At 35.3% G+C, this 12,536-nt stretch overlaps 1 protein-coding gene across 1 annotated transcript; it reads left to right on the top strand.

The window, feature by feature from the left end:
• Positions 1-10,105: 10,105 nt before the first annotated feature.
• Positions 10,106-12,470, top strand: LOC131176585 (pentatricopeptide repeat-containing protein At2g13600-like). The gene has a single exon (XM_058141646.1). The coding sequence runs from the start codon at positions 10,257-10,259 to the stop codon at positions 12,423-12,425; it is 2,169 nt and encodes a 722-aa protein (XP_057997629.1). The 5' UTR covers positions 10,106-10,256; the 3' UTR covers positions 12,426-12,470.
• Positions 12,471-12,536: the final 66 nt, after the last annotated feature.

The following is a 12,536-nucleotide window of genomic DNA, read 5'->3' on the forward strand; positions in this document are numbered from 1 at the left end:
TAGTGATAGGTACATTACTTAATAGAGTGTTTGTCATAGCACCACTTCCACTACCCTTACCACTTCCATTGCCTCTACCATCCCTACTCACACTGCCTCTGCAACTCCCATTGCCTCTACCACTTCCATTACTAGAAACCCTTCCACCAGTGCAAGTTATGCTAGGTACATTAGCAATTTGAACTAATGTAATAGAAGATGCATCAGTTGTTGGAATTTACATTAGAAATAAAATTTATTAGTATAAGTAGCAGATAATATTGAAAATAAAGTTCACAATGATTAGAATAATTTGTACCTTATTTGCTTATGAGGTTTTCAATGGACATGTTTTCTTATTATGCCCAACCTGGTGACATGCTTTGCAACACATTTGAACTCCACATTTAGAACTCTTTCCATATCTCTTGTTAGGTTCATCTTTATCCCTCCTTCTGTTCTTTATAGGTCTTTCTGGCAATTTTTTTATTTCAGGTGGCTGTATATATGGGTGATCACTTTCTAGCCAAAGTCTCATCCCTCTTACTGGTTGAACAAAATACCAATAAGACTTTAGAAAAGTCACTTTCGAATACCATATAGAAATAAAATCTTCTGGTTGTAGCTTCCTATGATACATTGCGTAGATAGCATGTGCACACAGTATTCCTTTCACTTGCCAAGATCTACATGTGCATGTCTTTAACCTCAAATCCACAGTATGTCCATAATCACACTCATCTACTTCAAAGCCATTGTCCCCTTTCTATTTTAAATGGCACTCCATTGACTTAACTTTATTTCTCTCTAGCTTCTTCATTGCTATGGGGGAAACATCATTTATCCATGTATTTGCAAATTCCCTCATCATTTCTCTCCATGACTTATACCCTAATTTCCTCAAGCATTGTGACTATGGACTTAAATCTAGCTTGTAAAATCCAACCATTAAATGTTTCACACATGTTATTCTCTACTACCTCACAACAACCACCTAATTTAATAAATGCCTTACAAAAAGTAATGTGATTGTAACCTAAAAAATCCTCCATAATATTTGTTTCCAGCTTGTTCAACTCTTTTATATTGTCTTTCAACTCAACCTCAATGGTAGCCCATACATATGTCCAAAATTTTTTCCTTTTTTCTGCCCCTCTCCATTTCTTTGACCAATTTACCCAAATGTGTCTTGCACACATTGTGTAGAAGCACCTCTCTAATTATAGGAATCCAACCCTATAAACAACAAATACATAAAACATAATATGGTAAATGGACATTATTATAATGTAACAAATGATAATAATTTAACTATATAGCAATACCTTTTACATATCACTGACATATGTCCATCCCTCCCCTGTGTCAATCCCAAGGTCTTCCTTCAGTTGATTAATGAACCATTTCCAAGTCACTTTGTCTTCAATACTCACTATAGCCCAAGCAACTATATACATTTGATTATTTCCATCTTTTGACACAACCACCAATAATTGCCCTTTACATACCCCTTTTAGAAAAGCTCCATCTAATCTAATTATTCTTTTGCATCCATCAAGCATTTCCTATTTCAATGCCCTAAAACAAACATAAAAATGAGTGAGTTGTTGCATCCCTTCAACTGTCTCCTTAATTTTAACAAAACAGGTAGTCCTTGGGTTACTCCTCTTGATCTCATCAACAAAATCATGTAATATGGCAAATTCAACCTTATAATTGTCACACCTTACCCCTCCGTAGTATACCTAATGAATTACCGAATTTCGCCTACCGATAATCCATTAAATATACTACAAGGGATTTTAAACAATTTCAATTCATTTTAAATGGTAGAATAATGTTAAAGCATTATTTAAAAACCTTTATGTAACACCCTCCCGGTAGCAACTCCGTACATTCTCATGCTCCTGATCGGTGTCGGTCCTGATACTAGAACGTCAGGAAAAATATATAAACTAAAGTCAGCAACCATATTTAACTCCAATATTAATAAGAATCAATGAGTAAAAATTTTAGAAATAAAATACAACCAAGTTAAACGAGCCGGTGCCCTAGCGAGGGGTAACTCAGAGGGAAGTTGCGGTTCTCGCAACGAGGAGCCCTAGACCCAGGGGAAAAATTATAAAATAATTTTTGGGACTCCAGAGAAGGGTTATTGAGGTTCCCATGGCATTAGAATGCCAAGAAAATACCTAGAAAAATTTTTCAATCGGTACAGACAATTTTGACCCGTTAAGCCAAACGGAGGGCATTTTGGTCATTTCGCCTTCAGAGGTGATTTTTGGCCGACTTGTCCAGTTAAGTAAATAATTAATATGACATAAAATATGAAGAAATATTACTAAAAATTAAATTGAAATTGAGTAGTGATGAAAAGAAAAGAAAAATCCATAAAAATGCCAAATATGACATCATTATGATGTCATTTGAAAGTCTCCACCAATTATAATTAAACAATCATATTATTAACTAATAAAAGAGACTAAATGAAGACCAAATTAACAAAAAATACAGCAGCCACCTCCTTCCCCAAAACCAGCCAAAACGTTGAGAGAGAGAAGATAGGGTTTCCACCATAGCCATTCTTTGCAAGCTTTCATTCTCATGCTTCCTCACTATATTTCCTCAAGACCCCAACACTAAAATGAATCCTTGGACCTAGAGGAAGTGTTTGGCAGCCAAGAGAGTACAAGAAAAGTGAAGATTAAACTTGGGAAAAAAGTGCCACTTAAAGGTTAGTGCATTAGATACCTAAAACTCTTTATTTTCATGATTAGTAACTTGAATTGAGTAAGAATTTGTAACTAAAATGAACAACAATTATGTGTATACATACCATAAATTTCGGCTGCCCTATTGAAGGAACAATAATGGAGTGTTTTGATGGACTTAGAGTGGATTAGAAATGATGTTTAAGGTACATATACACAAGGATAATAAATTGGTATGCTAACTAAGGCATCTTGTAGAAAACATAATGTGAAGCTAGGGTTTTGGGAGAGTGAAAATTTACTTGGCTTATGAAATTGTTAGAGAACATTTTAATGGTCAATTAGTGACCATTTTAGGTAAGTTGACCACAATTTGGACTGAAATAATGCATGGCAAAGTGAATGTGTAGGCTGCCTAAAGACAGCAGCAAGGTGACTGAAATTTCAGTCTACTTGGACAGCCATATCCTTGGCTGTGTAGGTCCAATTGGTGTTTGGCCAATTGGACATGAAACTAGGCTTATAATGGCACATTTTTGCTGAAGAAACCATGCCCAAAAGACCAAAGCAAGAGGACCAAAACTTGGTCCCAATCCGGACACCCTGCAACTGCCTCTGCAGAATTGACCAAATGAACAGTAACTGTTCATTTGGCCATAACTCACTGTAGATTTGGTCAATTGACCTGAAATTTTTACAGCAACAAGTTAAGACATAGAAAAACAACTTTTATGAAGGAACCTACCCCAAATTATGGCCAGAACCTAACCCAAATGGTTATGGCAGTCACTGTTCATGCTACTGTAGATATGGTATTTTCTGCAGAATGCAAATCCGGCCAGCTTGGGTTTTTAGACCATATCTGGAGCTACAAAACTCCAAATGGAGTGATTCAAAAAAGGAAATTCAACTAGACAAAATAAGGAACAACTTTCATGTTTTACATTTCTTCAAATTCCCACAGTAACAGTATTCAATGGAACAGTGAAGTTGACTCACCAAAACTGAAAATTCTGCTTGTGTTGAGTTACACTTTGGAATAGTATTAACACTTAATGCCAACAAGTTTTAAACACTAAATGTGGTATGTTGGGAGTGCCAAAGTCAATGTACACATTTTTATTCTAAAGACCAATGATGAATAGTGACACCAAAAATTTGAAATTCACAAATTGAAGAATTTAAAAGTTTCAAATGCCCTAGTATACCTAACAAGATTGGTTTGGATAGTTTGGCATGCCAATAGGGTTCGATTAGCGATCGCACATGGCAACATGCCATTCCGTTATTTTATGGCTTTTAGCCATTCTGACTTTGTATAGAGACTTGACATTGTGCCAGATATTATTTACACATTGTTAGTCGCTCATGCACCGGAGATGCATATGTGACCGATGGTGTGACGGCCCGAGGTACTAGGTACCCAAAGGCGCTTTACCGTTATCCGATCCACTGCCTAGTATAAGTTACTTGGGCAACCAAATGAATGAAAGTGAACAAAGTTACTGAATTAATGTATATATAACCATACTAAACAAATGAATCATACACATTCACTATATATTCGTTTTCTTGCTATTTTCTTTTATTATATTATTGCACCACTAAGCATTATTGCTTAGAGCGTTGCTTTGCCACGCGTAGGTACCGAGATCCCGATCGTGAGCCCGGTAGACCGCAGACCGGGTGAGTCCATCCTACGCTTCAAGATGTTGTCCGTGTCACCTCGTCCGCAAAGGCATTGGTAGGACACTAGATGTTATTTTGTCATTTTGTAATTAAATTTTTATTTCTCATATGTATTTGGGATTTATGTAATGTATTTTGAGCTTTATGTAAATAATAAAGATTTATGGTCATGTATGGTATTAATTTGAGTATTTAATGGTTGTTTCTATATGAGAACCCTGAGAAAGGGATGTTTTGAGAAATGCAAAGGTTGTTGAGACCTGAAATTGAAAAATTGTTGAGATCTTGATATTGAGTTTTGTGATGATATTGGAGTTGAGAATGAATGAAATTGTATATTGGAAGTGTTTTTAACAGGTTCCCAAGAACTGTTTTCTCCATTTTTAGCCGGTACTCCGCCGGATTTTCTTTAAAATTTTCGGAACCTTAAATGAATAATACTTTTGACAAATGGCTTAAATAAATCATATTTCATAAATTAACTTCAAAAGCATGACACAAATTAATTAAGGTATATTAGAGTGTGCTGGTACACCGTGTGGCATTACTTACTCGGGTATACTGTACACGGGTAAGGGGTGTCACACTTTAATTGAAGTTTAAATTATAAATGAGAATTTTAGTCAATTTCATTTTCCGCAATTTTATAAAAATTTCGGCAAAGTGCCGGATGTAATTTAGGAAAACAGTTCTTCAAAACCTGAAAGGAAAGCACTTCTAATACAAATTTCTCAATCTCAACTTCAATAATCCTCAATTCAACACAATCTCAATTCATTTTCAATATCCATCAATACTCAATTCAACACATTTTAAAATAAACATCAATTTTATTTAATATATTCAATATAAACACAAAAGTCTTAATTTTACAAAAAAGAAACAAAAATAATATCATTACAAATTATACTGTACAACTACTCAACTAGTACAAAAGATATATATGAACAAAAATATTTATATCAAACTAAATGTTAAGGGTATAAATAATATACCCGTACAAAAATCCTCAAACGGTACTCTCCTATCACTGTAGCATCTCACTCTGCTGTTTTGTCATTTTCCCTATCTGCGACAGCAAATAAAGCCATCGCTGAGTAAATTTTACTCAGTGGTGCACAATAAAAATTTAAAGATATTAAAATCAAATCATACATCAATAGACACATTATTAAACCCTTTTACAACCCATTTCATGAAATTGATGTCAACTTTTATAATACTATTTTATCAAAATAATTTATAAATCACAGTATTGCCAATCAATACACAACTTAGGTCATGACATAAAATTTCCGATCAATGCCATGTTGTACACCACGACAAAGCAATCTCAACTCCGCTAATCAAAATCAATGAGGAAGATGGCTAGCTAGCTATATGAGTACTCATCCAATCTCAACCTCAAACTGGCAAGCCAGAGAGGGACGAACATAGTCTATCTCAACCCCATAAATGGAGAAGGAATACGATGATACTGTCATGCTAAGTGTGAATCAAAAACCAATTTCAAAATCATATTATTCAAACATTTCATGACAACAATAAACAATTTTCATTTCAAATTTTAATTTACAAAGTAGGCAACACAACATTTCTCAAAGCTATAATAAGCATAAATTGTTCCAAAACATATTCAAATAAATTTTCTAATAGCAAACCAAAAGCGAAAAATTATTGTGCACAAACCTCGTAAATTAGCTTTTCCTTACTTCACTCCCGTCGATTTCCTTCCTCAGGAGGCCCTTTCTCCACTGAAACACAAAATTAAGGTGTTTCAATATTTATCTAAATTATATCTAACCATAATTCTAGTAATTGCATTTTGCATTTTAAAGTTACTTATAAGGTCTTATAAGTAGAGCTCTTTATATTCTTGGTTATGGAGGTTACTATTCATTTGATCAGTTGGGTAAAATGTTGACTTTCTCATACTTAATAGATATACTAGTTTTAATTACACCCACATACTACATTTTGGCTTATAATTATGTTAGCATTGATTGCCAATTAAAATTCCAAACTCCCCAAGTAAAATTCCAAAATTTTAGTTTTGAGTCACTTGATTCTACTGTTCTATTGGACCTTCTACAGTAGAAATTTGGCCAACTTTCCTTCATCAAAGTTGTTCCTTATTGTCCTAGCTTTAATTCTCTTTTTGAATCACTCCATTTGGAGTTTTGTAGCTCAAGTTATGCCTCTTTTTCTAAAGCTGGCCGGATTGGTTAAAAATCCAGAAATCCTGGACAATCAGGGTTCTGACAGATTTAGAGACCTAAGTTTGGTTGGCAATTTGACTTGGTTATTGTCAGAATTTGGGTTTGTATTCTTCATGAAAATTGTTTTGTTATGTCTAAGATTTCCATTGGTATAAAAATCAGGTCATTTGGACCTTTCTACACCAAGTTAGGACTAATTGAACAAATACTATTCATATAGTCAATTCTATACAGTGGCAGGGCACCTAATTCGGATTCAACTCAATTTTTCACTAACTTGTGGTCAGTTTTAGGGCAAGATTTCTACATGAAAATTGTTGCTTTGGGTCTTAATTTTCATCTCCAATTGGCCTCACACTAATTGGAGTAATAGAATTTCAATTATAGCCATTTAAGTGGACCATAGTTAGGCTATCCAGAATTGGATATTACCATTCACAACTCAATTCCAATTTCAATCATTCCATCACACTCCAAATCACACCAATTGACCAGTTTAAGCATTAATTAGGTCAATTGGCATCAATTCACCAAATCCCCAAATTTCTCCCAAATTTCCAATTGTCAATAACCCTAATTCACCAATTAGCACAATTCATAAAATCAAAGTGTATAAAACACATTTACATACTCAATCAAGCTTAAATACACCTTTAATTCCAAAAAATTCCATCAAACCCCATGCATACTCAAGCTGTCCGAAACTCCTAAGGTTCCATAACATGGCATTTTTGTTTTATTTTTAACAATTTCCAACTTAATTAAAGTGCCTAATCATAATTATAAAGAGAGAAATGGAAAGTTACTTCTAACCTCTTTGGTAGGATTCCCAAAGCTTCACTTCTTCAAATTTCTTCTTTCTTTTTGCTCAAATCTTCTTACCAAAGCTCAAACACAAGTTTTAATTAAGGGATTTAGGGAATTCATGGCAAGAATTAGGGTTTAGAAAAGATTACAAGTGAGTTTTAATGGAGGTGATGAAAGAAATGAGAGATAGAAGTGAGAGAGAGGGGCGGCCACAAGGTGGACGAAGGTAAAAATATTTTTTTTTTAATTGTCTTTTTATGTTACATTTATCCCCAAAATTTCAAATTTTAAAAATTAAAATTTATTGTATCATGCATGTGTCATCCATGATGTCATTTTCTTTTTCTTTTTGAATTTTCATTTCTTTTTCTTTCCTTTCACCTCTTCAATTTTAATCTAGTTTTTAATATTTTAATTTCCTACATTTTATTGGACATTTAAGTCAAAAGTCACCTCTAAGGGTGAATTGACCATTTTACCCCTTACTAGTCTGATCCATTTCTCCAGTAGCATTTAATTGCTTTCAGAACCCTGGTTCAATTATTTGAATTAGTTCTCAATTCTTTTATGTGGTTGTCACATTACCGTTAGCTTTGCAATAATTCTTAAGCCTAGGGTGTCATAAGGTCCCACTCAAAAATAGGGCAGCTACTGACCTCGCAGTCACTTCCCGATTCGGTCACCCATCGCTGTGGCCTTGGCTCATTTAACCCATTATGCCTTATTTTCTTCATTTGCATTAACCTTCATGTAATAGCTATTAATTTTTGTTTATGGCTTTTCTAGATGACTTAATTATGGTTCTAAGCTTGACTGTCCGGACCCACACTAGTCATCGGAACAGTGGAATGTATAAAACTAATACATATAGGGGTGTTACAATAATCCCCTAAGGCCTTTGTCAACACCTTTATTTTTGCCCTCTTACAAATTGTTCTATGTACATGAACCTTCAAATCCTCCCTACACAACCTTTGAATTTTTGCAACTTTAATACATGGTTGAGATATAATCCTTTTCTTAAATACCCTTGCTATGTATTCTGAGTTCATTAACTTATTCTTATTTGTCCTAAAACACTTATGGCAAGGATCATATGTCTTATAGCAAAATTACTTGATTTCCTCTCAAGGCTAGCAAAAAGTAGCCATGGACATCCTACCTTGCATTTAACCTTGACCCTATCTTTTTCATTTGGTCTCATTGTTAACTGAACACCTTTACCAACTCCATACTTCCTAACAACATGTTTGAACTACTGTACATTCTCAAAAATCATTCCTAGCTTCCATTGAGCCACCTCACAATCGGGATCATAGTACACTTTAGTTCCTCTATTCCTTCTTTGTATTCCTTCTATCTCTCCTTCAAATTCATCGTCACTACCTAACCAACTATCTGAATCTGAATTGTCCAGATGCTCCTTATAATCTCCAATCCTTCCATTAGAACTACCATTAGATCTACTAGGACCCTCGAATGCTGCATCATTTTTAGCTACCCCAAGTGGAACTTCCAGCGAATCAGCTTCATTATTTGCCTTAGATCTCCTATGCTCATACTACCTAACATTATTCCTTGTTGCTCTCAACTCCACATCAACATCATGCCTTCACCACCATCTCCTGTCTCACTATCTATTCCCTCTTCAATAGATTTGTCACTCTCTTCCTCAGCTTTTATATAATCATCTTTAGGGATAAGATCTTCTTCTTCATTAGTGTTCTCAACTTCATATCCAACATCATCCTCATAGTCAGCTTCTGCAACCCCTTCAACATCAACTTCTGCTTCATTATTTGCATCAAATCCACCTGCTCCTTCATTATCTACTATAACTCTTGTGTTGCCCTCACCCTCTATACATATAGGTAACAACATGAGATACATAGAAATCAATTGTATCACCACTCTTGACCTGCTAGCAATTTTAGCACAATAGATTCTATCCATACCTTCCTAAAATCCTCATTCTCATGCCCTTGTTTCCTGTAATAAACACTTCGATTGCAAAATACCATAAGTCCTTTGTGTACTCAGAAAGCTTAATAATAGAGAGCTCATTAGGGTCAACTTGGCTGATAACATTCACTCTCCCACCTCTGTACCTGGGGTTTCAATCATTTACAAAAAAGCCACCATTGTGTCATCTCAATCTTATCCATAAATTTGCCATACTGTTGAAAAAAACAAAGAGCAATAAACAAATCAAACACATAGGATTCTTGGGACCACATATAGATACATTGACTCTTGTTAAAGAAGTAGAAATAGATACATGCAAAGGAAGTAACAAAATAGACCTCTACTAACTCACAAATAAAAACAAACACAACAACACCAACTGACCCAATAATGCCAAAACCAGATTGAGAAAAATTCTAACAACTTATCTGTGATTTCTTGAAATGTGGTAATACTTGAAATGTGGTAATACTCTTTAAAGCAACTATGGCATCAATTACTTGAAATGAAATGCGGTAATACTTCCCTATTGAAAGATGTTAAGAGAATTTGGGAATTTCATTCTTCAGAAATTAGGAATTCATTAATATTGGATGCATTTTATATTTTTTCATTATGACACCTTAATATTATTGATATACGTCAAACACGTGAGACTCACACGTTTTGGCTTGTGAATCATAAGTATTTAATAGTTCCAATTTTAAAAGGTACAAGGGTTAAACGATACAAAAATAATGTGTAAAGTTGAGGTGCTAAAATATGCTCTTGGCCTATATTATATATATACATGTACACAGCACACAGCATAATCTCCCTTCGATTTCTCGTCTGTTGCTTCCCAAATTCTCGTCAACTAACTTAACTGCCTCCTATCTTGTGCCACATGAGAAATGCCCTTAAAACCCTATTATCGACAAACCCAGCAACGCATTTCAATGCTTATGCAGAAACCTGTGTTCCTCTCTTGAAACAATGTTTGATCACTGAAGGGAGTGCCCTTCATGGCCATTTTATCAAAATGGGTATATCATCAGAGAGATACGTAGCAATTAAGCTCTTGATAATGTACCTCAATTGTAGGAAATGGGCTGATGCTAATGAGATTTCAAAAGAGTTTAATGGGTTTGATCTCGTTGTGCATAATTGTATGATATCTGCTAATGTACAATGGGGAAATCTCGATGAAGCTCGTAAGATGTTCGATGAAATGCCAGAGAGAAACGATGTTTCCTGGACCGCGCTGATTTCGGGTTTTATGAAATATGGAAGAGTGAAAGAATCAATGTGGTACTTTGAAAGAAACCCATTTCAGAGTGTGGTATCTTGGACCGCAGCTATCAGTGGGTACGTGCAAAATGGGTTTAGTGTTGAAGCTGTGAAGCTATTTTTCAAACTTCTTGAATCTGGGGTCAAGGCAAATGATGTTACTTTTACCTCTGTGGTTAGAGCTTGTGCAGGTTTGGGTGATTTTGGATTGGGAATGAGTGTTTTGGGCTTAATTATTAAAACTGGATTTGAACATTATATAGCAGTTTCTAATTCGTTGATTACATTATGCTTGAGGATGGGTGAAATCAATTTGGCTAGAGGGGTATTTGATAGGATGAAGAAGAGAGATGTTGTTTCATGGACAGCAATACTAGACACGTACGTGGAGATGGGTGACATGGGAGAAGCAAGAAGAATCTTTGATGAAATGCCTGAAAGAAATGAGGTTTCTTGGAGTGCAATGATTGCAAGGTACAGTCAGAGTGGCTGTCCTGAAGAATCGCTGAAACTCTTTCACCAAATGATTCAAGAAGGATTCAAGCCAAATAGTTCTTGTTTCTCTAGTGTTCTAAGCGCATTGGCTAGCATTGAAGCATTGCAAGCAGGAATGAACATCCATGGCCACGTTACAAAAATTGGGATTGAAAAAGGTGTTTATGTTGCTAGCTCTCTGATTGACTTGTACTGTAAATGTGGAGAAATTATGGATGGACGCTTAGTATTTGATTCAATTTTGGATAAAAATGTGGTTTCATGGAATACAATGATCGGAGGGTATAGTATGAGTGGCCAAATGGAAGAAGCTGAGAATTTGTTCAATATCATGCCTGTGTGTAATAATATCTCTTGGAGTGCTATAATTGCTGGTTATTTAGATTGTCAACAATTTGATAAGGTGTTTGAAGTCTTCAATGAAATGCTTTTGTTAGGATATATTCCAAATAAATCCACCTTCTCTAGCTTGCTTTGTGCTTGTGCAAGCACGGCATCTTTAGGGAACGGTAAGGACCTACATGGGAAGATAATTAAACTTGGGATTCAATCTGATGTTTTTGTTGGCACTGCTCTTACTGATATGTATGCAAAATCTGGGGATATTGAGAGCTCTAGGAAGGTTTTTGATAGAATGTCTGGGAAGAATGAAGTTTCTTGGACAGCGATGATTCAAGGGCTTGCAGAAAGTGGTTTTGCTGAGGAATCTCTTAATTTGTTTGAAGAAATGGAAAAGAGTTCATCTATTGTCCCTAACGAGTTCATGCTCTTGTCAATTCTGTTTGCTTGTTCTCACTCCGGATTAGTTGATCAAGGACTGAGGTATTTTAATTCTATGGAGGCCGTTTATGGAATAAAGCCTCAGGGAAAACACTACACCTGCATTGTTGATATGCTCTCTCGAGCAGGACGGCTCTTAGAAGCTGAAGAGTTCATAAACTCCATGGCATTTCAACCTGAAACTAATGCATGGGCAGCTTTATTAAGTGGCTGTAAGACTTATAAAAATGAGGAATTAGCTGAGAGAACAGCTAGGAAGCTTTGGGAAATGGCAGAGAAAAACTCTAAAGGTTATGTTTTGCTGTCAAATATCTATGCTTCAGCTGGAAGATGGAAGGATGTTTTGAATGTTAGGAAATTAATGAAGGAAAAGGGATTGAAGAAGAGCGTTGGTTGTAGTTGGGTTGAAATTAGAGATCAAGTCCATTGTTTTTATTCAGAAGATGGAACTCACTCCCAATCAGCTGAGATTTATGGGATTTTAGAGCTCTTAAGGGATGAAATGCTCTAATTTTCAGAATATAGTCCACTTCCAAAGTTGGATTCTTAAACCCAATTGCACAATGTTCTAAGCACCTGAAAATCATAGTATGGAGACTGAGTAGGAGCAAGTTTTATGCTC

The sequence above is a fragment of the Hevea brasiliensis genome, unplaced genomic scaffold (genome assembly GCF_030052815.1).
Source record: "Hevea brasiliensis isolate MT/VB/25A 57/8 unplaced genomic scaffold, ASM3005281v1 Scaf176, whole genome shotgun sequence".
Classification (NCBI taxonomy): domain Eukaryota; kingdom Viridiplantae; phylum Streptophyta; class Magnoliopsida; order Malpighiales; family Euphorbiaceae; genus Hevea; species Hevea brasiliensis.

Excerpts from the sequence above, each read along its gene's own strand:
- LOC131176585 (XM_058141646.1), top strand. The coding sequence starts at position 10,257 with ATGAGAAATGCCCTTAAAACCCTATTATCGACAAACCCAGCAACGCAT.